General features: G+C 42.6%; 1 protein-coding gene across 1 annotated transcript in view; it reads left to right on the forward strand.

The window, feature by feature from the left end:
- myo10 (myosin X) overlaps positions 1-24,075 on the forward strand; it is a 296,284-nt gene extending 272,209 nt beyond the window's left edge. The window contains exons 31-41 of the mRNA XM_063069990.1: positions 1,739-1,881; positions 5,928-6,122; positions 7,902-8,059; positions 9,961-10,084; positions 12,003-12,300; positions 12,831-13,035; positions 16,911-17,047; positions 17,926-18,037; positions 18,969-19,424; positions 20,500-20,691; positions 22,853-24,075. Of these exons, the coding sequence (XP_062926060.1) occupies positions 1,739-1,881; positions 5,928-6,122; positions 7,902-8,059; positions 9,961-10,084; positions 12,003-12,300; positions 12,831-13,035; positions 16,911-17,047; positions 17,926-18,037; positions 18,969-19,424; positions 20,500-20,691; positions 22,853-22,939 (2,107 nt within the window). The 3' untranslated portion in view covers positions 22,940-24,075. The remainder of the gene's footprint in view (positions 1-1,738; positions 1,882-5,927; positions 6,123-7,901; positions 8,060-9,960; positions 10,085-12,002; positions 12,301-12,830; positions 13,036-16,910; positions 17,048-17,925; positions 18,038-18,968; positions 19,425-20,499; positions 20,692-22,852) is intronic.
- Positions 24,076-27,310: the final 3,235 nt, after the last annotated feature.

Consider the following 27,310-nt stretch of genomic DNA (forward strand, 5'->3'; position numbering starts at 1 on the left):
AACATATTAAATACCCAGATTTCTTCATCATGGTCTTTTTCAGAAGCATGGTTTCCAAATTGAAAAATAACATTAAACAGAAGAGGGAAAGAGTTAAATCAATGAAACAGCAAAATGAATGAATTATAAACCCAAGAGATTTTGTAGGTACTGGAAATCCAGAGCAACACACACACAAAATGCTGGAGGAACTCAGCAGATCAGGCAGCATCTTTGGAAACAAATAAACAGTTGAAGTTTTGGCTGAACCTTTTCATCAGGACTGGAAAGGAAGGGGTAAGATGGTAGAATAAGAAGGTGGGAGGAGGAGAAGGAGGATAAGCTGGAAGGTGAAAAGTGAAGCCGTGTGGGTGGAATAGGGAGATGATGGGTGGAAAAGGCAAGGGGCTGGAGAAGGAGGAATCTGATAGGAGGAGGAGGAGGATGGACCACGGGAAGAAAGGGAAGGAGGAGGATAACCATGATGAGGTGATAGGCAGGTGAGAAGAGGTAGGAAGCCAGAGTGGGGAAATGTAGAGGAGTGAAGGAAAGAAAAATAAATTATTGGGAACAGAAACTGATATTTATGACATCAGTTTTGGAGGTTACCCAGAAGGAATATGAAGTGTTGCTCCTCAGCCCTGAGAGGGGCCTCATCATGACAGAAGAGGGGGCCATAGGCATGTCAGAATGGGAATGGGGATAGGAATTAAAATGCCTGATGGCAGGAAAAAAACACTTGGCAGATGAAGTGGAGGTCCTCCACAAAAACGGTCCCCAATTTATGTCTGGTCTCAGCAATGCAGAGGAGTCCACATTGGAAACACCGGATACAGTAGATGATCCCAACAGACTAACGGGGGAAGTGTTGCCTCGTCTGGAAGGACTGAATGGAGGTGAGGAGGTGAGGGAGAAGGAGGGCTGTAGCATTTCTGCCACCTACAGGTATATGTGTGTGTGCACTTCCTCCATACATCCTTCACCACTAATCTCCCATCTGGCATGTATCCCTGCAAACGACAGAAATGCTAGGCCCGCCCATTCACCTCCTCCCTCACCTTCATTCAGTCCTCCTAGGTGAGCCAACTCTTTACCTGCAAATCTTTTAGTGTTGTCTGCTATATCTGGTGCTCCCAATACAACCTCGTCTACACTGGTGAGACTCAAGGTAAATGTAGGTGCAAGGCTCCCTCCTCTGCCACAATGAGGCCACTCTCAGGGTGGAGGAGCAACACTTCGTGTTCCATCTAGGTAGCCTCCAACTTGATGGCATGAACATCAATTTCTGCATTTTCTGGTATTTTTTTCCACTCTCACTTCTTCAATTCCATACTCTAACCTATTTTCCTCACCTGCCTATCAACTCCCCCTGGTGCCCCTCCTCCTTCCCATGGTCCACACTCCTCTCCCATCAGATTCCTTTTCTAATCATTTGCCTTTTCCTCCTATCACCTTCCAGCTTCTTACTTCATCCCCCTTACCCCTCCCCACCTGTCTTCACCTATCACCATCCAGCTTGTCCTCGTTCCCTACCCCCTCACCTTTCTATTCTGACACCTTCCCCCTTCCTTTCCAGTTGTCATGAAGGGCCTTGGCCCGAAATGTTGACTGTTTATTCATTTCCCAGATGATGCCTGAGCTGCTGAGTTCCTCCAGTGTTTTATCAATGTATTTATATCTGCTAGCCCGTTGTGTTGTTTTAATTGGGTATATTGTCCATTCACCTCATGCATAATTCATACATCTTTTGTGTTTGTAGACCCAACTCATTTGTGATTATCACAGCAAACCGCATCTTGCACTGTAATGCAGATACACCAGAGGAGATGCATCATTGGATAACCTTACTGCAGAGAGTGAAGGGAGACACCAGAGTAGAGGGACAGGAGTTCATTGTCAGAGGTAAGAAGGTGGATGGACAGGTAATAGTACAGAGTACTTACTGTTGTCAATCTGGTCAAACCTGATTTCCTTTTTTGCTGTGCCTAATTCTCCCTGTTAATGGGGTTCAGCGCCCATCACCCATGTTTTCTGGGAATGTTCAACATCTGCATTATGCTGCTGTCACAATTTTACAGTCAGTAAGAGCTTTGCCAGGGGAATGGGAATCAGGATGCAGCATAGGGAAGGAGAGATAATGTTCCCAGAAGATTGGGATAGCATTAGAATACGAAATAGTGCAGTATTAAATTGGCCTATAGTTGAAGAGAGAATACAAGATGATTTGGTGGATCTTCACAAAACATGGTAAATCACTTTTTGAGCTAAGTCCCAAAAGCCATGTTGGATCATATATAAACACAGAAAACCTACAGCACAATACAGGCCCTTTGGCCTACAATGCTGTGCCAAACCTGTACTTACTCTAGAAATTACCTCAGGTTACCCATAGCCCTCTATTTTACTAAGCTCCATGTACCTATACAGGAGTCTCTTAAAAGACCCTATCATATCCACTTCTACCACCCTCGCCAGCAGCCCATTCCACACACTCATCAATCTCTGTGTAAAAAAAAAACAACTTACCCCTGACATCCCCTCTGTACGTACTTCCAAGCACCTTACAACTGTGCCCTCTTGTGTTAGCTATTTCAGCCCTGGGAAAAAGCCTCTGACTATCCACACGATCGATGCCTCTCATCAACTTGTACACCTCTCATCCTCTGACACTCCATTGATAACAGAGGCCTCAGCAAATCAAGACAGGAGTAGGTACTAACAGTTCAGAATCAGAATCAGGTTTATTATCACTGGCATGTGACGTGAAATTTGCTAACTTAGCTGCAGCAGTTCAATGCATTATATAATCTAGCAGAGAGAAAAAAAAATACAGCCGGTCCTCCGTATCCGTGGGTTCCGCATCCACGGATTCAACCAACCGCAGATCGGGATCGAAAAAGAAAAGGAAGTTCTCTCTCCAGCACTCGTTGTTTGAGCACAGATCCTGGCATGAGTATTATTGAGCCTCCTCCAAAGTGTCCTTATTCCCTAAACAATACAGTGTAACAACTATTTACATAGCATTTCCATTGTATAAGTACTGTAATCTAGAGATGATTAAAAGTATTACTCGTTTGAGCATTGTTCGTCTCACGTCTCGTTCGTTCGCTACTTGTGTTGTGAGTGAGAGGAAGGAGTTTAAGGCTAGTAAGGGATGGCTGGCTGGCTATGTAAAGCGCTACAGCCTCAAGAACTTGGGGATCACCGGAGAATCGGCATCCGCTGATACCGAGGCAGCGTCAGCGTTCCCAGAAGAGCTACGATGGTTGCGTCTGTACTGAACATGTACCGACTTTATTTTCTTGTCATTATTCCCTAAACAGTACAATATAACAACTATTTACATAGCATTTACATTGTGTTAGATATTATAAGTAATCTAGAGATGGTTTAAAGTATACGGGAGGATGTGCAAATACTATGCCATTTTATATACAGGACTTGAGCATCTGCGGAATTTGGTATGCGCGGGAGGTCCTGAAACCAAAGCCCCACAGATACGGAGGGCCAACTGTAATAATAATAAATAAACAAGTAAATCAATTACGTATATTGAATAGATTAAAAAACATGCAAAAACAGAAATACTGTATTTTTTTTTAAAGTGAGGTCATGTCCAAAGATTCAATGTCCATTTAGGAATCAGATGGCCAAGAGGAAGAAGTTTTTCTTGAATCGCTGAGTGTGTGCCTTCAGATTCTGTACCTCCTACCTGATGGTAACAGTGAGAAAAGGGCGTGCCCTGGGTGCTGGAGGTCCTTAATAATGAACGCTGCCTTTCTGAGACACTGCTACCTAAAGATGTCCTGGGTACTTTGTAGGCTAGTGCCCAAGATGGAGCTGAATAGATTTATAACCTTCTGCAGCTTCTTTCGGTCCTGTGCAGTAGTCCCTCCATACCAGACACTGATGCAGCCTGACAGAATGCTCTCCACAGTACAACTATAGAAGTTTTTGAGTTCCCAGAATGCTGGAAAGATATCACATCTCAGAAGGTTTAAGGCAGAATGTTGTTGTCTGGAGTTGAGAGTGCCATTGTTCAATTATAGTCATTAGTTTAATTATTGTTCAATTACAGTTATTCAGTTAGAGTCCTGTCTTCTCAGCAAAACAGGACTCTACCCGATCAGCCCCTGCCCTTCCACATATACTCAAATCCTCTCCCATATGCTTTTCTTCAACAACATCCATACAACTGACATAAGGTCTGTCAACCTGTAATCACATGGCTTATCCCTGATGCCTTAAATAAAGGAACGACATTAGCTATCATCCAGTGTTTTAGCACCTCACCCATGGCTAACGAAGATCCACAACTTTCATTCAAGGCCACAGCTTTCTCCACTTTTGCTTATTGTAGCCTGGGATAGATTCTTTTGGGCCCTGGAGATTTATCAACATGGCTACGTACCAGCTGAGTTGCCTCAGTTAGTCACATGTGACCATAAATAAGTAGAGGGGAGGATAAACATGGTTTATGAAATCCAAGTGTTCCCTTCCCTACATTATATTTCCTACTAACACAAGGCTTCTCGAGGCACTGGAAAGATACCACCATGCAAACTCCAGAAACTCCTCTCAATTCACTGGAAGGAGAAGCATATCAATGATGGTGTCACCCTTCAAGCCAACACCCCAGTTCTAATGTCCTAGCTGCACTCAGTGAACTGCTTTGAGCTGGCCGTGTTCCTCATATGCCTGACTCCAGACCCCTGAGAGAGATGCTGTATTTCAGATTCTGTCGTGGGAGATATCGGCAGGCAGACAGAGGAAAAATGCAAAGATGTGCTCAAAGTCTCTTTGAAGGGCAATAATCAGCAATCTCTGGTCCATAGTATTCAAAGTGGAGAACTTCAAGACTATGTATCAGGAGCAGACAGAGGCCCTATGAAAGTGTCAGAAGACAGATGCCACATCACACCATCAGGCACAGCCTGCTACATCTGTGGAAGAGACTGCACTTCCCACATTAGCCTCATTAGTCACATGAGAACTCTCAGAACCGAGTGGAAGTTGGTCACTCCTGATCTCAGAAAAAGAGAGCAGCAATGATTTTTTTTAAAAAAGCCTTAAAACTTGCACTGCCTTTTGGCTGAAAGATATATCACCTATATTGTAAAAGAGCTACTCCTTCCATTAACCATACTTGGGGCATTTAATTCAAGCATCACATAAGATACTTTTCATCTGTTGCACTGAACCAAAATATAATGCTGAAGGAGAAAGTTAATTTGCAAGCAATTAATGAATGGTTTCTTATTGGTTAGTTTGTAATGAGTTCACAATGTTAGACTACTATTTTGTGATATACTTCCAGTTTTTGAAGCTAATTATGGTCCCTGGAGTTTACCACTGTTGATGGTTTGTAGATTGTTAATGATAGTTAATTGACCACAGGGTGGATGAGCTGTAGAATCTGAAGGTAGCAAATAGGGTTGTCGAGACACAAAAATGAGACTTGTATGTGATTAGCGTAAATTGTGCGTGATGGACTGGCCAGGTTGAAGGGCCTGTCTTCATTATCAATCACCACCGACTGTAGGACTCGTATCTGTTCTCTATCTGCTTTGTATTCTGTATTGCAGATTTATGATTATTATGGTAACTAGTCTCATGAGTGGGAGCATAGTAAAAGCAAAGGGAATAAGTTATGTACTCTTGCTTATTTTGGGGCAGTTTGTAGCTTGGGGCTGGCGAAAGTTGTATCTTTCACTGACTGCTGAGGTAACACTTAATTGTATGTTTGCTAATTGCGAATAAAGGATTGAATAAAAGATTCGACTCTGGAACAATCATTTCATTGGAGCTGAGGGCATGTCACGCAAGTACAGCAACCCCATAGGGTCGCAGGCTAGCGGCAATTGTATTGTTTTTGGATTGGTTTTGCTGCTGCTACGCTGAGTTTTTGCAAGGTGAAAATCTATCATTGTCTTTCTGCACTTTGGAAGGGTGGCTACATAAAGAAGTGAAGAATGGTGGGAAGGGCAACACTCTGAAGCTGAAGAAGCGTTGGTTTGTGCTGACCTATAATTCACTGGACTACTACAAGAGCTGTGAGAAGAACATGACCAAGCTGGGGACCCTGGTTCTGAACAGTCTCTGCTCGGTTGTGCAGCCTGATGAGAGGTTTTTTAAAGAAACTGGTAGGTCCCAGGTCCTTATGTGACTATAATTTTAATACTGGCGTTTCAGCGGATCCAGTCAAATCCATGTGATGTGGGTTGCAACACCTTAAGCTATATGTATAGGTATGTTTATAAGATCAGTAGATAACGATAACAGAATGATTGCATCCCGAAACGTGATCACCATAAGCACAGCAGTAGTTCAAGTAGAGATGTTTTGTAATCCTGTTCATATCTCAGGAGGCTGGTGCGATTAGAACAGTGGTCCTCAACCAAACCTGGCAGCAAAGCATGTGCTACCAGGCTGCGAGGAAACGATATGAGTCAGCTGCACCTGTCACGCACTTTTGAACTGGAACATAGGGTTGCCAGCTGTCCTGTATTTGCCAGGACATCCCGTATATTGAGCTAAATTTGTTTGTCCCATACGGGACTGCCCTTGTCCCGTATTTCCCCTGCTAAGGTAGAGTGTTCCTATGAAACCTTTTGTGCCAAAATGGCATAAAGTGAAGAAGCAATTGCCATTAATTTATATGGGGAAAAAATTTTGAGTGTTCTCAGACCCAAAAAAATAACCTACTAAATCATACCAAGTAACACATAAAACCTAAAATAACTCTAACATATAGTAAAAGCATTAATGATATGATAAATAAACAGCCTATATAAAGTAGAAATAATGTATGTACAGTGTAGTCGGGAAGATTAAGCCAAAACAAATTTGTGGAGAAAAAATCGGCAGGTACGCGCATGCGCACATCACGTGCACGTCACGCATGTGCACACAGGTGCCTGCACAAGGCTTCATGGTCATGGTAGTCAAAATGTTGGTGAATGCAGCAGGGCAGGCAGCATCTATAGGAAGAGGTACAGTCGACGTTCTGGGCCGGGACCCTTTGTCAGGATTTGACTGCTACTTTTGTCCCTTATTTGGGAGTGAGAAAGTTGGCAACCCTAACTGTAAAAGACATGTTGAGGTGAGTTTAACCCTACTTGAACACCCCCCACCCCCCCCCCCCGGGTCAGCCGGTCCGCAAGAATATTGTCGATATTAAACCGGTCCGTGGTGCGATAAAGGTTGGGGACCCCTGGATTAGAACATCAGCTTCACACTGTGAATCTCCATTCATTCCAAAGCAGAATGAAAAGTGATAGGATAAAAAAAACTCAATCATCAGTTGAGTTCAAATTCCTTCTGTGTCTCAGTATTACTTGGGTTCTGCTTGTTAATACCTTTTTTAATCCAGTGTACCGAAATAGGTTTTGCCCACACTATGCACCAGGATACCAGATCAGGCCCACAACATCAACAGCTTGATAGCTTGCTGTGCTGAAGTTCATAATCCATATCATGTAAATTTTATCACTTCAGGATCAAGCTTGTTTGGTTATCCAGCTATAAAGCATAGGCCAATCCCAATGTGAATTGTTACCATGTACAGGCTGCCCCTTGTACATGGGGTCAAGTGGGTGGAGGTGTTGAGCTCCAATTTCCAAATATCACAATTTTCGGTGACACAAAATCTGTGCATGCATCACGAAGTGTGAGCTGAAAACAAATTGTGTATTTATTTACTTTTTTCACATCTATTCTGTAAAAGCAAGTTTAATTCTTTATCTTAAATTTTTGGAGGTGACGAGTTGTGAATTCTGTTTAAAAAAAAAAAATTGATTTTCCATAACTCGAAGGTCATAACATGGGGGTCACCTTTAATTTTTATAAAATTTCAAACAGTTTTACTTTTTGCCTTTGTTGTACTTTCTCTGTTAATAACACATTTGGTTGTGAATTGCAAGGTTACTGGAGCACTACGATATATGGCCGTAAGCATTGCTACCGTCTTTACTCAAAGCTGTTGAATGAGGTAACCAGGTGGACAAATGCAATCCAGAATGTTATTGACACTAAACCACCTATCGACACACCCACGCAGCAACTTATTCAGGATATCAAGGTAAGAAAATGTCTGAAGCATCAATGAATTGAATTGTATCTTAATGAAACAGCTTGCTCCTTAATGTTAAAGCAGGTGTGATAAATATTGTATAATATATACAGCGGTAGCACCACTTAAGTTTTGACCTGTCCAATCTTGAGTTATGGCACTGAATGTCATTACTGCGTGTGATTAAAACCATTGAGTACAATTCCTTAATTGTTCCCATTGGCCATGTCTGCTAAAATGAGGGCCAGTGAGGCATTTTCAAATCAGTTAATGGTGTTGCACATGGATGATCCAACTCCGCAGGCTCTCGGCCACCCTGGTTACCTCCATAGCCCACTCCAAACCCAGAGTGCAGGGGTGAAAGTGTCACCCTCCTGCTGATCTTGGGTAACAGAGAGCAGTGGTCTCCGAGCTGTTTCAGTAGGTGAACATGGGTTTTTTTGGTCCACAGCAGAGGGATGCAGTGTGGACAGCAACGGTACCAGTGTGGTTGTTGGACGGGCCAATCACGCTGATTCGGATTGCCAGGCCAATTGCACAGGTGGACATTTCCCAGAATGTTCAGTCAATAGTGATCAGTAAGAAGAGCCCCATCGATGCTTGAGTTAGTTTTACTGCCACAGCCCAGATCGACCAAGCAGTAATTTAAGGATTGAGCTGTGGAATTTTTCTGCTTGTGGTACAGCCACATAAATTGGAGCAAAAGTGGTGGTTCAGTCCCTCCAGCCTGTTCAGCTTTACCATCCCAGCAGAGGTCTTACTTGACCCATGATTTAATTGTCTGCTGACTTTTGTGCAGGCAGACTTCCAAACCGCTGTGTCTGTCCAGAATTTATTCAATTATCCCACTGGCTAACCCACCGCACTGTGTGGCTCTTGCCCCTCTAGTCAATGTGATTTGTTTCTCTGTCCTGCAAACACTTATCACCTTGGAGACCCCAAGTAGATCACTTTTTGAAGAAGAAAGTCTCTGAGGCAATACAAATTTGGCCTGTGCATCTGTACATAAACATTTTAAACCCAAGTGTTCTATAAGTAGATTCGTACCACTTATTCCAAAACCACATAATCTAGTGTATGAGTTGTTGTCAGGAACTTCAGTTTTTGAAAGACTTTTCTTGGCTCTTCTTGGTTTTCTTTTGGTCTTGATAGTGGAAAATTTAACTGAAATTTTGAACTGCAAATTATTCCATTAACTTTTTCATGGCTTCAGGTTTAGTGAAATGGTGCCTGGAGCAGGCTGCCAGGGATTGTGGTGGAAGCAGTCAGATGGTACCTTTTAAAAGGCTTTTATATATGCAGGAAATGGACAACGTTTAGGCAAAAGGGGTTTAGTTTAATTTGGCATCATGTTTGACACAGATATCGGGAACTGTTTCTGTGGTGTACTCTCTTATGTTCTATGAAATAGGAGGAAATGCAGAACAAGCATTCTGTTCTACCAAGTTTATCCTTGCTGGACAATGCCACTGATTATATAGGTTTTAATTTTTGCCATATCCCATCTTTTTAAACTCATCCCAAACATATGCAGCAAGTCAGCTGAACAGTGGCTTTCATTGCTATGAGTTATTCTGGCCAGAATTTAATGTGCTATTTAGGATGAGACCTAAACAGAGCTTTATGCTTCCTCTTCATCCCTCATCATCAGCAAATTTGGAATGTAAATATTGCTCTTCCTGTTTCAAACAAAACATTTCAACATCTAGTGGAACACCTTGTGGTCCCACATTCTATGTCTGAAACTCTACCTGGCAGGAGTACAGGGATACAACAGTGCTGTTGCATCCTGAGTACAAGGCTCCAAGATGCTAAGTGCCTCATGTGGTTGACCGTAGCATCAGTTACCTGATGTGATTTTTGAGCAACTGGAAAAAGGAACTTAATTCTATCTCTATTCTGTGTTTTAGGAAAACTGCTTGAATATTGAAGTTGTGGAACAAATCTACAAAAGGAACCCGATCTTACGATACACGCACCATCCTTTGCATTCTCCACTTCTTCCACTACCTTATGGAGACATCAATCTGAATTGTAAGTTTATGAAAAATTAAAATGCCCACAGCATTTCTATGGTTTCCATTTACTACATAATTTCAGTGTAATGAAACATCCCAAATATCGAATAAAATTTGACACCAAGCCATATAGTACTGTATTCAAAAAGGATCAAATTGGAAAACAGGAAATGCTGAAAGTGCAGGAATGTAGAGGAGCTCAGGGATGGGTTGGAGGAATTCTAGAGTGCATAACTCCGATGTACAAAAAGCTGCAACTGGAAGATTGCAGAAACCTGTGTGTGTTTTAAGATTGAAGGAGGTTCCAGATGTGGAAGAAGCAGAGGTCATGGAAGGAATTGAAAATGAGGCTGAAACTGATAAAATTTGCGGCATCAGTAGGTCTGGAGCTAATATACGTCACTGAGTCCTGGGGTTAAGGATGAAAATGGACTTCATTCTTTGGGATATGGGCTGCAGAGGTCTGAATGGTAGGGGAAGGTCAGTCAGCAAAACACTAATAGCTAAATCTAAAAGTAGCAAACACGAGTGAGGTTCTCAGCAGCAGGATCATCTGAGACTGATATTGGTAAATATTGTTCAATAGAAAAAGACCAGAACCTCAGCCTGGCCTTTTTAGGAGTGACTCATTCTCAAACCCAATTAAAACCTCTGAAGATGCTACCTGGTTCCTCCCAGCATTTGTGAGTTCCTGCTCTGGAATTCCAGCATCTACTGAACCTCTTGGGTTTATTAAAACTACTCCTTGTCTAGCAAATACAATTGCTGTTTGGTTCATGCCTCTCAGCAGAATATCTGAATTTGGGAGGTGATATGAATGTGGTGGAGAGATGGAGATGGGATATTTCAGAGGAAGGGATGAATCTTTATTGGAAACTTATCCCAGGACTGATAAAGTGACAAGGCTGCAAGAGCTCTGATATTAAGTCTTTGCCATGGATCAAGTTGTAACTAATATCAAAGAAGGGAGGTTGTGGCAGGCTTCAGAATAACTTTTCCTGTCTATTTGCTGGAAGCATCTGTTCATATACAATGAGATTGCGGCAGACAAGAATGCTGCCAGTACAATTGAGCTGAATGCCATCCTTATGCCAGTAGAACAAAATGTGTTTCTGGACCTCACTGAGCATTTAATTGAAGAATAGATGACAATCAAGAAAAGGTATTTGAGGAACGTCGGAGGGAATCATCCAGGACAACAAAGAGAACCATCGGAGGTCAGCTTGGCTAAAGAACATAGGTAGGGGTAGCCCGAACAGGCTGGTTTGCAGCCTGGGAATTCTATCCTGGAATGTTTACAATGGTCACAATATATCGCATTGTACAGGATGTAATTTGTGACCATGGTAAAGGTGTCTTTGATAAAGGAGCAGGAGCTTAGTTGAAGGAAAAAGGTATGAACTTGGGGGTGCAATGGGGGAGCAGCACATTCAAGGATATTGAAGGAAAAATGGACAAGACAGAGGAATTGGGAATGGATATTTTTGGTGGGTGATGACATGAGGTTTCAAAGGGAAGCAAGCAGCAGCCACAAAGATGGAATGAATGGTAATATAGGACCAGGAAGGGGGGAGGTTTACAAAATGAGAAGAATGGAAAACTTTAAATAATTATACAGAATCATTGTAATTTTCTCTGCAGTAAAACAAGGATGGCTGAATACATTGCTCTCTGTTTTTATTACATAAACCGTTTCCAAATTGAGGAATAAGGTGCCTTTCCCTTTAGTTCTTTGGACTGCAGATATTGACCAATATTAAAGATAGATAGTTAATGTTGTAATTCAGGAATAATGGACCAGAACTTGCATTTTGTCAATGCGGGGAGTGGTTACAGGAGCAATGTACGTCTCTATGCAATTATATTTGTAACCCCTGTTGTTTTCCACAAAAATAAACTAACTCTTAATTTCTGTTGAATGTTCTGATTTCTAGTGCTGAAAGAAAAGGGTTACACAACTCTACAGGAAGAAGCCATCAAACTCTTCAATTCTTTGCAGCAGATCGAGTCGGTTTCTGACCCTATCCCCATTATACAAAGCATTCTGCAGACAGGGCAGGATCTGCGACCTCTGCGGGACGAGTTCTACTGTCAGCTTATCAAACAAACAACCAAACCACCTCAGCCAGGGAGCCTGAGCAACTTGCGTTGTTGGCAGTTACTTACCTGCATGAGCTGTACATTTCTGCCCTGCCGTGCCATCCTCAGATATCTCAAATTTCACCTCAAAAGGTACAATATTTGTACACTTTCATGATTTAAAAAAAATCCTGATCTCGCAATTTATCTTGTTATAACCCTTGTACTTTATTTGTCTACCTGAGTTGCCCTTTCTCTGTAACTATGCCACTAAACTCTGTATTCCGTTACTGTTTTCCCTTTGGTACTAGCTCAGTGTACTTATAAATGGAATGATTTGTCTGGATGACATGCAAGCAATGCTTAAAACTGCATCTCGATCTCAGTACATGTGACAGTAATAAATATTTGTCAATTACCACTCCATATCAATTTAATGGAAATATTTGCCGATCTGTTGCTGCAAATCACTTTACTTACCCCAATAATGACTGTGTAACTAGTGAGCTGTGTTAATCATATTATCATCAAATTCATTTAAATTCTTATTTTGGTTTTTAATTATAAAAGCTCAGAATCTGATTTGGAAATTTTAATGTATCCAAAATATGGGTTTCTTCATAGTTCACCTCCATAATGTGATCTGCACGATTCCAACAACTGCTATCTATTTCTGTGTGTAGGATACGAGACCAGTTTACAGGGGAATTGGAGAAATATGCAATATTTATATATGAATCACTGAAGAAAACGAAAACTAGGGAGTATGTGCCATCTCGAGAAGAAATAACAGCCTTGATCAACAGGCAAGAAATGACGACAACGGTTTACTGCCACGGAGGAGGTTCCTGTAAAATCACAATTAATTCCCATACAACTGCTGGGGAGGTAAGGATTCATGATGGAAGAAAACTGGTCAGTATCACTTTGCATGTGGATCGCACGTGATGTTAAATGGATTGGAAAATCAATAAACTTTAGCACAAATTAATGCAATGGGAACTCTATGAACAATTTTTTTGTAGTAGTGCCTCTTTGAAAATCTCTTGTCTATATATCCAGAGGTAGAAAGTAGTAAACCTGTCTCTTACCTACATCTGTACATACCTACACGGTAAGGCTATTCAAAAAGTCAGAAGGCATGGGATCCAGGGAAGTTTGGCCAGGTGGATTCAGAATTGGTTTGCCTGCAGAAAGCAGAGGGTGATGGTGGAGGGAGTACATTCAGACTGAAGGATTGTGACTAGTGGTGTCCCACAAGGATCTGTTCTGGGACCTCTACTTTTCGTGATTTTTATTAACGACCTGGATGTGGGGGTAGAGGGGTGGGTTGGCAAGTTTGCAGACGACACAAAGGTTGGTGGAGTTGTGGATAGTGTAGAGGATTGTCGAAGATTGCAGAGAGACATTGATAGGATGCAGAAGTGGGCTGAGAAGCGGCAGATGGAGTTCAACCTGGAGAAGTGTGAGGTGGTACACTTTGGAAGGACAAATTCCAAGGCAGAGTACAAAGTAAATGGCAGGATACTTGGTAGTGTGGAGGAGCAGAGGGATCTGGGGGTACATGTCCACATATCCCTGAAAGTTGCCTCACAGGTAGATAGGGTAGATAAGAAAGCTTATGGGGTGTTAGCTTTCATAAGTCGAGGGATAGAGTTTAAGAGTCGCAAGGTAATGATGCAGTTCTATAAAACTCTGGTTAGGCCGCACTTGGAGTACTGTGTCCAGTTCTGATCGCCTCACTATAGGAAGGATGTGGAAGCATTGGAAAGGGTACAGAGGAGATATACCAGAATGCTGCTGGTTTAGAGAGTATGCATTATGATCAGAGATTAAGGGAGCTTGGGCTTTACTCTTTGGAGAGAAGGAGGATGAGAGGAGACATGATAGAGGTATACAAGATATTAAGAGGAATAGATAGAGTGGACAGCCAGCACCTCTTCCCCAGGGCACCACTGCTCAATACAAGAGGACATGGCTTTAAAGTAAGGGGTGGGAAGTTCAAGGGGGATATTAGAGGAAGGTTTTTTACTCAGAGAGTGGTTGGTCTGTGGAATGCACTGCCTGAGTCAGTGGTGGAGGCAGATACACTAGTGAAATTTAAGAGATTACTAGACAGGTATATGGAGGAATTTAAGGTCGGTGGGGGCTTATATGGGAGGCAGGGTTTAAGGGTCCCTGTGGAAAGCCGGTGGGGGGGAGGATGGAAAGATGTGCTTAGTGGTGGGATCCCGTTGGAAGTTACGGAGAATTATATGTTGGACATGGAGACTGGTGAGGTGGTAGGTGAGGACAAGGGGAACCCTATTCCTATTGGGGTGGTGGGAGGATGGAGTGAGAGCAGATGTGCGTGAAATGGGGGAGATGCTTTTGAGAGCAGAGTTGATGGTGGAGGAAGGTAAGCCCCTTTCTTTGTGGGCTGAAGGGCCTGTACTGTGCTATACTGTTCTATGTTCTATCTCCTCAACTTGTCTTTGTCACTTCTGTCCATGTCTTGGTATTAGAGAGAGAAGGGTCTGTCCCTTGTGTATATTTTGTATCAGTCCCTGGGCAGTAAGGCAAACACGAGGAAATCTGCAGATGCTGGAATTTCAAGCAACACACATCAAAATTGCTGGTGAACGCAGCAGGCCAGGCAGCAACTCTTGGAAGAGGTACAGCCGACGTTTCGGGCCAAGACCCTTCATCAGGACTAGCTGAAGGAAGAGCTAGTAAGAGATTTGAAAGTGGGAGGGGCAGGGGGAGAACCGAAATGATAGGAGAAGACAGGAGGGGGAGGAATGGAGCCAAGAGCTGGACAGTTGATTGGCAAAAGGGATATGAGAGGAGGCCCAGGGAGAAAGAAAAGGGCGGGTGGAAGCCCAGAGGATGGGCAAGGGCTATAGTCAGAGGGTGAAAAAGGAGAGACAGAAAAAGAATGTGTGTATATAAATAAATAACAGATGGGGTATGAGGGGGAGGTGGGGCATTAGCATGCCATCAGATTGGAGGCTACCCAGATGGAATATAAGGTGTTGTTCCTCCAACCTGAGTGTGGCTTCATCTTTACAGTAGAGGAGGCCATGGATAGATATATCAGAACGAGAATGGGACGTGGAATTAAAATGTGTGGCCACTGGGAGATCCTGCTTTCTCTGGCGGACAGAGCGTAGATGTTCAGCGAAACAATCTCCCAGTCTGCGTCGGGTCTCGCCAATATGTAGAAGGCCACATCGGGAGCACCAGATGCAGTATATCACCCCAGCTGACTCACAGGTGAAGTGTCGCCTCACCTGGAAGGACTGTCTGGGGCCCTGAATGGTGGTGAGGGAGGAAGTGTAAGGGCATGTGTAGCACTTGTTCCGCTTACAACGATAAGTGCCAGGAGGGAGATTGGTGGGGAGGGATGGGGGGGACGAATGGACAAGGGAGTCACGTAGGGAGCGATCTCTGTGGAAAGCGAGGGGGAGGGCGAGGAGGAAAAGATGTGCTTAGTGGTGGGATCCCGTTGGAGGTGGCGGAAGTTATGGAGAATTATATGGACATGGAGGCTGGTGAGGTTGTAGGTGAGGACAAGGGGAACCCTATTCCTAGTGGGGTGGTGGAAGGATGGAGTGAGAGCAGATGTGCGTGAAATGGGGGAGATGCTTTTGAGAGCAGAGTTGATGGTGGAGGAAGGTAAGCCCCTTTCTTTAAAAAAGGAGGACATCTCCCTCGTCCTGGAATGAAAAGCCTCATCCTGAGAGCAGGTGCAGCGGAGACGGAGGAATTGCGAGAAGGGGATGGCATTTTTGCAAGAGACAGGGTAAGAAGAGGAATAGTCCAGATAGCTGTGAGAGTCAGTAGGCTTATAGTAGACATCAGTAGATAAGCTGTCTCCAAAGATAGAGACAGAAAGATCTAGAAAGGGGAGGAAGGTGTTGGAAATGGACCAGGTAAACTTGAGGGCAGGGTGAAAGTTGGAGGCAAAGTTAATGAAGTCAACAAGCTCTGTCCGCCAGAGAAAGCAGGATCTCCCAGTGGCCACACATTTTAATTCCACGTCCCATTCCCATTCTGATATGTCTATCCATGGCCTCCTCTACTGTAAAGATTAAGCCACACTCAGGTTGGAGGAACAACACCTTATATTCCATCTGGATAGCCTCCAACCTGATGGCACGAACATTGACTTCTCAAACTTCCGCTAATGCCCCACCTCCCCCTCATACCCCACCCATTATTTATTTATATACACACATTCTTTTATCTCTCTCTCCTTTTTCACCCTCTGTCCCTCTCACCATACCCCTTGCCCATCCTCTGGGTTCCACCCCCCCCCCCTTTCCTTTTCCCTGGGCCTCCTGTCCCATGATCCTCTCATATCCCTTTTGCCAATCAACTGTCCAGCTCTTGGCTCCATCCCTCCCCTTCCTGTCTTCTCCTATTATTTCGGATCTCCCCCTCCCCCTCTCACTTTCAAATCTCTTACTAGCTCTTCCTTCAGTTAGTCCTGACGAAGGGTCTCGGCCCGAAACGTCGACTGTACCTCTTCCTAGAGATGCTGCCTGGCCTGCTGCGTTCACCAGCAACTTTGATGTGTGTTGCTGGGTAGTAAGGGGTGTGATTGGGGGTGCGAGATTCTGTTTCCTGATGGTAAATAATAATGAAGTTTCATCTCTGGGAAATCTCAAGTCCATTACTCCTGGCAATAAGGACTAAGATGGTTTCTTTAAAGTAAAAGTATAAAATACAGAATAACAGTTTTAAAGGGGAAAAATGCAAATAGTTTTGTTTTTCTTCAGGTTGTTGAGAAGCTGATCCGTGGATTGGCCATAGAGCACAGTAGAAATCTGTTTGCTCTCTTTGAACACAAGGGTACTACTGCGAAGGCAATTGAAGGCAAAACAGTTGTAGCTGATGTTTTGGCAAAATTTGAAAAGTAAGTACTACTTCCTTAGGTAATCCATGTGTGCAGTATCTCCTAACTAATAAATAAGGCATCTATTTTAATTGGGTAAAATAAATACAGTGTGGTTGGTTGGAGTAATTTTTGAGCAGTGAAAGATGGCAGGGTAGGGGAGGATTGGAGATTGCCAATAGTGGAGAGATTTGGAGCATTGGCTTGATTTACTGAGAGTTTTGCAAATCTTGGGAGATGTAGTTCTACTCCTCTTAGTCCACAGTGCTGTAAAGGCACTTATTTGATAGATCTGACTTGCCTTGTCTTGCAGCAGAAATAGGGAGGGGCTTTCTGGCATTCCTGCTGTTCAGTGAGTCTCCTCCTTGTGTTGTAACAGGTGGAACACCTGAGCTAATGAACTGCAAGGGGGTTGGAAGGTGGGAGCACATTGTGCCAGTGAGTTCTAATCCCGGGGTGGGAAGACACTCAATTTTCAGTCGAGTTATGTAGCAGTACCCATGTACTGTGTAACTGTACTAAAATAATTGTCAAGTATAAACCGGGCTGGCTGGCACTCTTGGATGTCTGACAGCTTCAAAAATTTAAGGAAAAAGGTCACTTGCAGAGTGTTCATCAGGTGATCTGATAAGCTTATTCAGCACCCTAACGAGTGTGACAAACATTCTGCTCGAAGAATTGAAGGTGGAGTCTTTTGACTGGCTGAGTTTCTCCAGCATCAGCAGTCTTGTGTCTTCATCATAACAAGTGGTAGGTGTAATCACTTACAATGTCATCATAACAAGTGGTAGGTGTAATCACTTACAATGTCATCATAACAAGTGGTAGGCATAATCACTTACAGCTTGAGTGCAGTTACCTGCAGAATTGTTGACTAATTACAGTCGTTTTCTCTCCAGAGCTGCTGCCACTTTGGGAGATTCGTGGAAATTCTACTTCAAACTCTACTGTTTCCTTGACACTGAGAACATACCAAAAGATAGTGTGGAATTTGCCTTCATGTTTGAACAGGTATGGCCAAAGGAAACCTTAATCTGGTAAAGTAAGAAAAACAAGAGTTGCTTCTCCAAGTGACACATTTCTCCAATGTTGCAATCAGCTGTGATTGTATGGCAGGTAACCATTGAACGTGACTCTTAGAGATTCTGAATGTGAGTAAGAGCACCAGATAGAAAGGCAAGGATTTTAACCTCTCCCACATTGCACAAATCACTCCTCTGGATCACTGCCATTTTTGGGGGATTAGATAGTTTCTCATCTAAGGAAGATTATTATTTAATTCGCTGTTGCTTCAGTGCACTTTCTAAAAATGTGCATACTGATGAGTGAGCATAGTTATGTACAGAAATAAACACAGCCATAGCTTTTTATTAAGGCCAGGAACTTGATGAAATTGGGTTAATTGATGCTGCTTTCTGATTTATATAATCACCTGCCATATTCCCACTGAAGCTTAAACCATCCATGAATAATGCCAGGAGACAGGAAGCAGTACCGTGCTGTAATGAGTATAGCCATTGCCTCAAGGCTGTAGTGACCTGAGTTCAAATTTGACTGCAGTGCTGATGTGTGGAGTTCTCACAAATGCTCTATGATTGTTGGGTCCCCAGGTGCTCCAGTTCACTATCACCCCCTTTCCCCACCACATCCCAAACATGTGGAGGCTGGTAGATTATTTGGCTGCTCTAGATTGCACCTAGTCTGTAAGTGAATAGCAGAACCTGTAGGGAGAGTAAAATGGGGTTTGTGTGAATGAATGTTTGCAGGTTGGTTGGTACTCAATGGGCCAAAGAGCCCGTTTGTGTGTTTTATGAATCTGCTGAGAGACTTCTCTAATGTGAAGAAGTATGGAATTTTCAAATCCATAAATGTTCATCAGGAATGAAAACATGAGATGATAATTTTATCAGTAACAATTTATTTTGTTTATTTTGACTACTAGGCTCACGAAGCAGTTATCCACGGTCACTATCCTGCCCCTGAAGAAACCTTGCAGTATTTGGCAGCTTTGAGACTTCAGTTCATGCAGAGGGATTACTCCACGCATGCTACTCTGCCAGAAATGGAAGAGGTGTTTCCGATGAAGAGGCTAAAAGCGCGAATCACACAGTCAACCAGAAGCTTTGCTCCTTCTGCAGATCGGAATGACAAGAAACGATCCAGCTTCCTGGAGGGAACTTTGAGGCGGAGCTTTCGAGGGGGCTCCATCAGTCGAATGAAGTCAGAGGATGAACAGATGATGGACATGTGGGTTAAGGAGGAGATTTCATCAGTCAGGACCAATATTATTGATAAGTGGAGAAAGATGCATGGAATCTCGCAAGAGCAGGCGATGTTCAAGTACATGGCTTTAATAAAAGAGTGGCCAGGATATGGCTCAACTCTCTTTGATGTGGAGGTGAGTACAAACTACTCCATGTGTTGAAATATAACAAGTGGTTCAAGTGATTTGTTATTATTGTCACATGTACCGACATATAGTTTTGCATGCCATCCATGCAGGTAATTTCCAAACAAACAGGTGAAGATAGTATAAAGGGAAGAGCAATAACAATACAATCTAGTTTTATAGTTGCAGTGATAATGCAGTGCAGGTAGACAAAAATGTGCAAGGCTCATGACAAGGTAGATTGTGAGATCAATAATTCATTTCATTTTACATGAGGTCCATCTAAATAGTCATATTATGGCAGATAGAAAATGTGTGTTTTCAAGCTTTAATGTCTTCTGACCCATTTTTTGGGGGGGGGGTTGGTGATTGGGTGGAGAGAGAAGAGAAAATGATCTTTCATTTGGGGGTCTTTGATCTTTCTTACGACTTCCCCAAGACAGTGGGAAATGTTGAGAGTCCACAGAAGGGTCTCAGTCACGGCCTGAAACAGCAGCTGTTTGTTCACTTCCATAGATGCCGCCTGACCTGATCAGTTCCTCCAGCATTGTGTGTGTGTTCCACAGAAGGGAGGCTGTTTTCTTTTGTGACGGCCTAAACTTCAGCCACAAGTCACTGCAATTTCTTGTGGCCTTGGCTAGAGTATTTGCATACCAAGCTGTGGTGCATTTGGATAGGAAGCTTCCTATGATGCATCGATAAAAATTAGTGAGGGTCATCAGGACATTCCAAAATTCCTCTGAGGAATGTGCTGGTGTGCTTTCTTGGTTATAGCAAAACAAATTGCGGATAAGGATGAAATTGATTAAATAAATTCAAGTCAATGGTACTGTATAAGGAGTCCTCCAGCATGTTAAAATTTATTTTGTGACAGTTATCTATTGCTTGTAAGTTTCTCAGACCTGAGTGTTACATCTGGGAAACGGGAAAGAAGCCTGGAAAACAGTTATTTTGTAGCAAATACAGAATTTATAAATGCATCTTGAAGTATTCTTGTTTGATATTTTCCAGTTCTTTCAAAAAAAATGCTTCCTTTCCTGAAATTTATGAGAAAGTAAATGGATATGATGTTAATTTTTTACAGTGCAAAGAAGGTGGTTTTCCTCAGGAACTCTGGCTGGGTGTTGGTGCTGAATCTGTCTCTGTTTACAAGCGAGGAGAGGCCAGACCACTGGAGACATTCCCATATGAAAGTATCCGGTCATTCGGAGCTCCAAACCCAACCACGTATAAATTTGTGGTCGAAGAGAGGGAATTGTTATTTGACACAACCGAGGTAAAGTAAGAAGTTTTTCGGTGTGAATGAATCAAATTGTCATTGTACAGGAAACATAATTTTCTCTCCATGGAGAGTGTTACTAAGTTTCGGAACGTGATCAAAAAAGATGACAGAACTTGATTCAGTGGAATTTTTCTGAATTCATTTGTGTAATTGATGAGAATTAATTTGGAGGGCAATGGTAGAAGGATTGAAGTGTAGGCCAAATTGGAAAGATTTTTTTCAAAGAGCTGACACAGACACAATAGGCTCCATTCATTATTGGTATGTAGGAAGAATTTGTTTGTATCCAGTCACTATGCCTGGTCAAATGGAGTACTAATCTAAACTTTGGAATTATAAACACTAAAATTAAAAGTTTAGGCAGGTAAAATATAGGGAGTCAAATCTGTAGTATTTTGATCAAGATCCTTCAGACATTTTATTTTGTCAAAATGAAGTGTGAAAACACAAATTTCTAGTTTTGTTTCAACATTAAGAGGTAAGCTAGGCTTCCAAAGGTGGCAGCAATGTAAAACCTGGGTACTCTACAGAAAGAGATTCACCTCCTGACACTCCTAAAAACCTTTCCATTATCCACAAATCACAAGTCTGAAGCACAGTAGATTGTTTTCCACTGACCTGGATGTTCTATTAAATTCCTGAAGCTTGACAACATCAGTGGCAAAGCAGGCTGCTAGACTTGTTCCAGTTTAAACATTCATTTCCTGGACCACTTGTGTATGGTGTTCCCAGCGTGCATCACCTACCACTGCTGTTTATTGCCCAGTACCTCCCATTACCTATCACTTTCTTCCAACAAGCAAGAGCAATGGAACACTATCACCAGCAGGTTCCATTCCAAGTTGTGCACCGTTCTGCTATGGGAATGTATCACTAGACTTTCCTTATTACTTGGTGAAAATATTGGAACTCCCTTCCCAACAGCACTTTCACTACGAAGTTTGCAGCACATCTCGAAGGCTGCTCACCACCACTCTCTCAAGTGCAACAAATACTGGCCTTAAGCACATTCCAAAACATGGATTAAAAAAAAATAGGAATTAAGCACTAGTTCTCTTCAAACATTACTTGCATCTACAGACTTCCACATTTTCATCTTCATCCAATACTATTTGACATTATAATTAAGGTACTTTCAGTGTGTGTGAACACAGACTTTGGACTCTGACCTGCAGACCGTATTGCTGCCTGAAACAGAAAGGCATAGGTTTTGGTGCACAAAGATGGCATGTAGTCTAACGGTGAATGATTGTCTTGTGATTACAAGACCCTGTTGGATATTGCTAATGTAAAATACTGCGCGTCTGATTCATTGGTGAGACTGATGGCGAGGGAGCTGCATGGCCTTGGTTGTGGCGAGGACTAGGCCTCATGCCTCAGGCTTGTCTGTCGCAGCCATTCAGGAGCAGAGGCACCAGAGGCAGTGTGGCATGGCATCCATGCTGGATTGGGGGCTGGCCTCTCCCATCAGTACTGCCCACCATTGCTCAATGGAAGACAAACTGGATTGCATGTGTGCATTTGTCTGCAGACTGATGAGAGGTTGTTCTTACTGATCACACCCATGCACCACCATTTTATAGGACATGTCATTCAGTAATTTGGGCTATGTATATTTTTTTTGTGTGACTGTATGTTTACTCCTATCTTATATGTGCTATATTTATCTTGTGCTGCGTATGACTGTTGATACTGTGTGTTGTGTTTTGTACCTTGGCCCTACAGGAATGCTTTTCTTTGGCTGTGTTCATTGGTATTCATGCATGGTTGAATGATAATTAAATCTGAACTTGAACTTCTCCTGTAAGACGGCACTTATTAATATTATAGTCACAGATTATTGTAAAAGTAGGGATGGCCTATAAGAAGTTCAATTTTACTTTCCAAGGCCCTACCACTTGTGTAGGTCCTGCACTGGTTTGTCCTAGCAAAAGGCAACATCTTGCGTTTGTCAGAATTAAATTCCATCTGCTATTCCTTGGCCCACTGACTCAGTTGATCAAGACACCATTGTGATATTAGATAACCTTCTTCACTACCATTAACTAAATAGAACCTTGAAATAATTTTGTAGGTAGTTAATGTACCAGTTCTGTACTGTACTGTATAACCAATGTCTTCACAAGGTTTATAACTGTTGTTTTTTATTGTACAGGTGGTGGATCTTGCCAAGCTTATGAAAGCTTATATCAGCATGATTGTGAAAAAGCGCTACAGTTCCTCGTATTCGGCAAGCAGCTAGCACCATCAGGCCACCACAAGATCAATTCTGCCAATGATGTTCCTTCTATGAATTGTCTTCACATACTACGTTTGCAGACTTTTTTTTTCCATTCCGAGGTGCTTGATACAAGCCATATTGGTGATGCAGGATAAAGTAAAGCTCTCCAAGCTCAGCAAGCATGCTCTCCTGAGAAATACTGGGATTTTCAACAAGAACCTTTCTGCTCCAAAAAGAGTATCATATTTTTGACATTGCTTCTCAGGACTCCTGACCTTAATCAGCTCATATCCCTTATTGCCTTAACACACACTGCCTTCAAGCAGAGAACGTGCCTTACAGTTTTAAAAGTGATCTTACTCTGAACAATGACTTAGATACAAAGACTGCTTTAAACCATGAGTGCTTGAATGAGGAAATCTGGGTTGGAGGGAACGACAGCTTTAAATATTAACCTGCTGAAGTGAAAGCTACAAAGCTTCTCTATATCTTTGCCTTGGGGAGAAAGGCAATCTGGTTCTCACTCTGAGTTAAAGAATAGAGTTGGCACCTGGAGCAACTTCTAGCTAAGTGTTAGCTGCTCTTCTGCACTAAGACAATACTTTGTCCTGAGAGTAATGGTGGTGATTAAATGGGGTGCTGCAGGCAGCCACACCCAAAGCCGACAGTCACACTCACCATTATTGAAACACATTTTTCATAGCATTTCTTTTGTGAAGGGAACTTGAATGTGCAATGTTGTACACAGTGTGTGTGTTTATGTATGTACATTTTGTTAGCAACAAAGTTAGTTAGCAGTTTGATCTAAACTATTACTTTTAATCAAGCATTTGTTCCTGACTAAATCCAAAAGTATGTAACTTTCTTAATTTGATCTTTACAAATCTCTGGGCTAAAGTCATACTGCAGCACGTTCCACCTGTAGTAGCTTGCTAAGCCTTCTATTTTCTCAGATGTTGTAGCTAACATAAAGTATTTATACAGTTACAAGCAATTTTGTATGCTTAAGTTAAATATAAAGTGTATAAATGATGAATCTAGGAAATGTTTGCCATTATAGTTTTTGCAACATGTAAAGAAAGACCTGTTCTATTAACAATGTATTAGCAAGAAGCAAAACACTGTTGATGCTTGAAATCTGAAATAAAAGCAGAAAATATTTGAAATATTCAGTAATTCAGGCAACGTTTGCAGAGAGTCAGTGTTTCAAGCCAAAGACCTTTATGATGAAGCAATGCCCACTTGTGCTAGGTGTCCTGCTGAGGGAAACATCCTCTCAACATCAGTCTAGTCTTGTCCCCCATGATGCTTTTATGTTAAGATCTGTCATCCTCCTCCTCCTCCTAAGTACCAGTGGCTATGCCCAATCTACTCAATCTTTCTTTCTAAGTCTGGTTGTATTTAAGGCAGAGATTGAAAAGTTCTTGATTGGTAAGGTGGTTAGAGGTTTATGGGTGTGGGAAGGAAAATGGGGTTAAAAATGATTGAATAGTGAGGCAGACTCAATGGGCCAAAGTTCAATCTATGTATAAATTATATAACCTTGAGATTTGTCTACTTATAGGCAGCTACAAAACAAGAAACCCAAATCCGCTCCTATATCTTAGTCTAAGTCAACCCCTTCAATTAATTTATTGAAGCTTCTCAGAAACTGCAAAGGAGACCAAAACTGTATGCAATACCACTGATGCAGTTTGCCCAATGTTGTGTTTAGTCTCAGCAAGACTTTCATACTCAATCTCCTTTGCAATAAAGGCCCATGTAACATTTGCTTCTTGAATTAGTTACCGTATCTCCAGGCTATCCTCCATACACAGCAGCAACCTGTGTTTACCAGCATTTGGTGTTCTCAGTCCAATTAAGCAAAATTCTGCTGTTCTTCCAATCTAGAATTGGGTTGCGTTCCCAGGATAGTAAAATGGCTGATTGTGAATGAAGGTCCTTCTGCACCAGTTAGTTCCACTTCCCTGCTGTTTCCCTACATTCATGCAAGTTCTCTTTCAACTATATCTGAAAGTGACTCTTAACTCTGTATCAAGTTAAGAAAAAAGGGTTTTCCTCAATTAATTCCTGGTTCTTTGAGCAGGAACATCTACCAAGAGGTAGATGTTTGCTTGTGAAGGATGCTCTACACTGAGATGGCAATGCCAAGGAAAATGGCTCCAAATTCTACCTCTTTCCACCCCTCCACCCTACCATGTTACTAACACATGAAATTCATGAATGGAGCAGGAGAGAGGGTAGATTGTGTTCAGTACCCAGGGACTTCCTCCAGGTCCACTGAAACGCCAGACAAGTCAAGTTTAATTATCATGTGCACAAGTACTGGAACAGTAAAACTTGCTTACAGGCATGTAGGTTCAGAAAACACACAGAACATAAATTATACAAGATAGTCAAGATAGAAAAAAGCTACTAATCAAGACATCAATGCAAATCAAAGCACAATGAGGGACCTGTCCATGGTAGAGCAAATGGTGGCTATGGCACTTCATTGCCAAGGTGGACTTAGGGTCGTGCAGGTCAGTTCAAGAACCTGATGGTCATTGGAAAATGGTTAGTTCTGAAAGTGGTGGTGTGGGACCCTAAGCTTTGTATGAACTTCCTGGCAGTAGCAGTGAGAAGAGAATATGACCCAGATAGTGGAGGGTATTGATGAAAGATGCTGTCTTGTGGCAGCACATCCTGTAGATCTTGTCAATGGTGCAGAGGACTGTGCGTGTGATTGGACAAGGTAGAAGGCCAGGTGCCCTGAATTCCTGGTCCCAGAACCAGAATATGTTCAAAATCCAGGGATAGGAGTAGGAACAGGTCATTGATGAGGCTGCTCTGTAGAGCGCTGCATACTGTTTCAGACGCCCTGTTATGGAAAGACATGGTTAAACTGGAAAGAATGCAGAGAAGATTTATGTGGTTCTTGCTTGGACTAGAAGGCTTGAGTTACAGGGGGAGGTTGGCCAGGCTTGGACTTTATTCCTTGAAATGAAGGAGTAACCTTAGAAAGCTGTTTAAAGTTACGAGTGGCATAGATAAGGTGGATGGTAACAGGCTTTTCCCCAGGGTACAGGAATTCAAAACTAGGGGGCATAGGTTTAGGGTGGGAGGGCAGATTTTAAGAGACCTGAGGGTAATGTTTTCATTCAGAGAGTGGTGAATGCAAAGAATAAGCTGCTAGAGGAAGTGGTTGAGGTAGATACAATAGTATATACATTTAAGAAGCACTTGGATAGATACACAGAGCAAGTGGGTCTTGGAGACAAACGTACTGAATGCATAAAATTAGGATTACCTGAGTGCGCACTGCTATCAGCATGGACTAGTTGGGCTGAATGGCCTCTAATCATTGCTCTATGGCTCTAGTCTGCCCTTGTACCTGTACCATTGTTCAGCAGAGTACCTCAGTATCATTTCTGCATTAACCTAATAGAAGGATTTTTATATCTTAAGTCAATCTTGCTGTGTTGGAATAAACTCAGCAGTTGGGTCTTCACTGTTCTCTTGGGAAAAGAATTCCAAAGTTTCATGACTGGGTGAAGAAATTCCTTTTCATCTGTCCCAAATGACCAATCCTTATTTTGAAACTGTGACCCCTGGTTCTAGATAACCCAGTCAGGGGAAATATCAGTTCAACATTCAACCTTGTCAATTAATTCAGAGCAACACTTTCAGTACGCTGGATGAACTCAGCAGGTCGGGCAGCATCAGTCAGAAACGATGAGTCGACGTTTCGGGCCAGAACCCTTCGTCAGGACCGAAGAATGAAAGATGGGGAAGGATTTGAAGAATGCTTGTAGCGTCAGTTGATAGACCAGTAATTTGAAAGACAAAGGGGTGGGGGAGGGGAAGCATTGATGTCATAGCCCTGAAAACAATGGGTAGTAGAAGAAGGAGGCGGAACCATGAGGGAGCTGGGGGAGGGGTAGAGTGAAATAGGGATAGGGGAAGGGAAGGGGAGGGAATTACCGGAAGTTGGAGAATTCTATGTTCATACCAAGGGGCTGGAGACTACCTAGACGGTATATGAGGTGTTGCTCCTCCAACCTGAGTTTAGCCTCATCATGGCAGTAGAGGAGGCCATGTATGGACATATCTGAATGGGAAGCAGAGTTGAAGTGGGTGGCTACCGGGAGATCCTATCTGTTGTGGCAGACAGAGTGGAGGTGCTCGACGAAATGGTCCCCCAATCTGCGTCGGGTTTCACCGATGTAGAGGAGGCTGCACCATGCGAGTTCCCATAGCTACACCTTTAGTCTGAAGAAAGTGCGAAGAGCCAAAAGAGAAGTTATTAAGTGTGAGAACCAATTCCACCAACCAGAGGAGGGTAGTGGTGGTGGGGAACTGGTGAGGTCTATTACCCAGGAAGTAGCGGAGGGCTTTGAGGCCTTCTTGATG

This window comes from Mobula hypostoma, chromosome 17 (assembly GCF_963921235.1).
Source record: "Mobula hypostoma chromosome 17, sMobHyp1.1, whole genome shotgun sequence".
NCBI lineage: Eukaryota > Metazoa > Chordata > Chondrichthyes > Myliobatiformes > Myliobatidae > Mobula > Mobula hypostoma.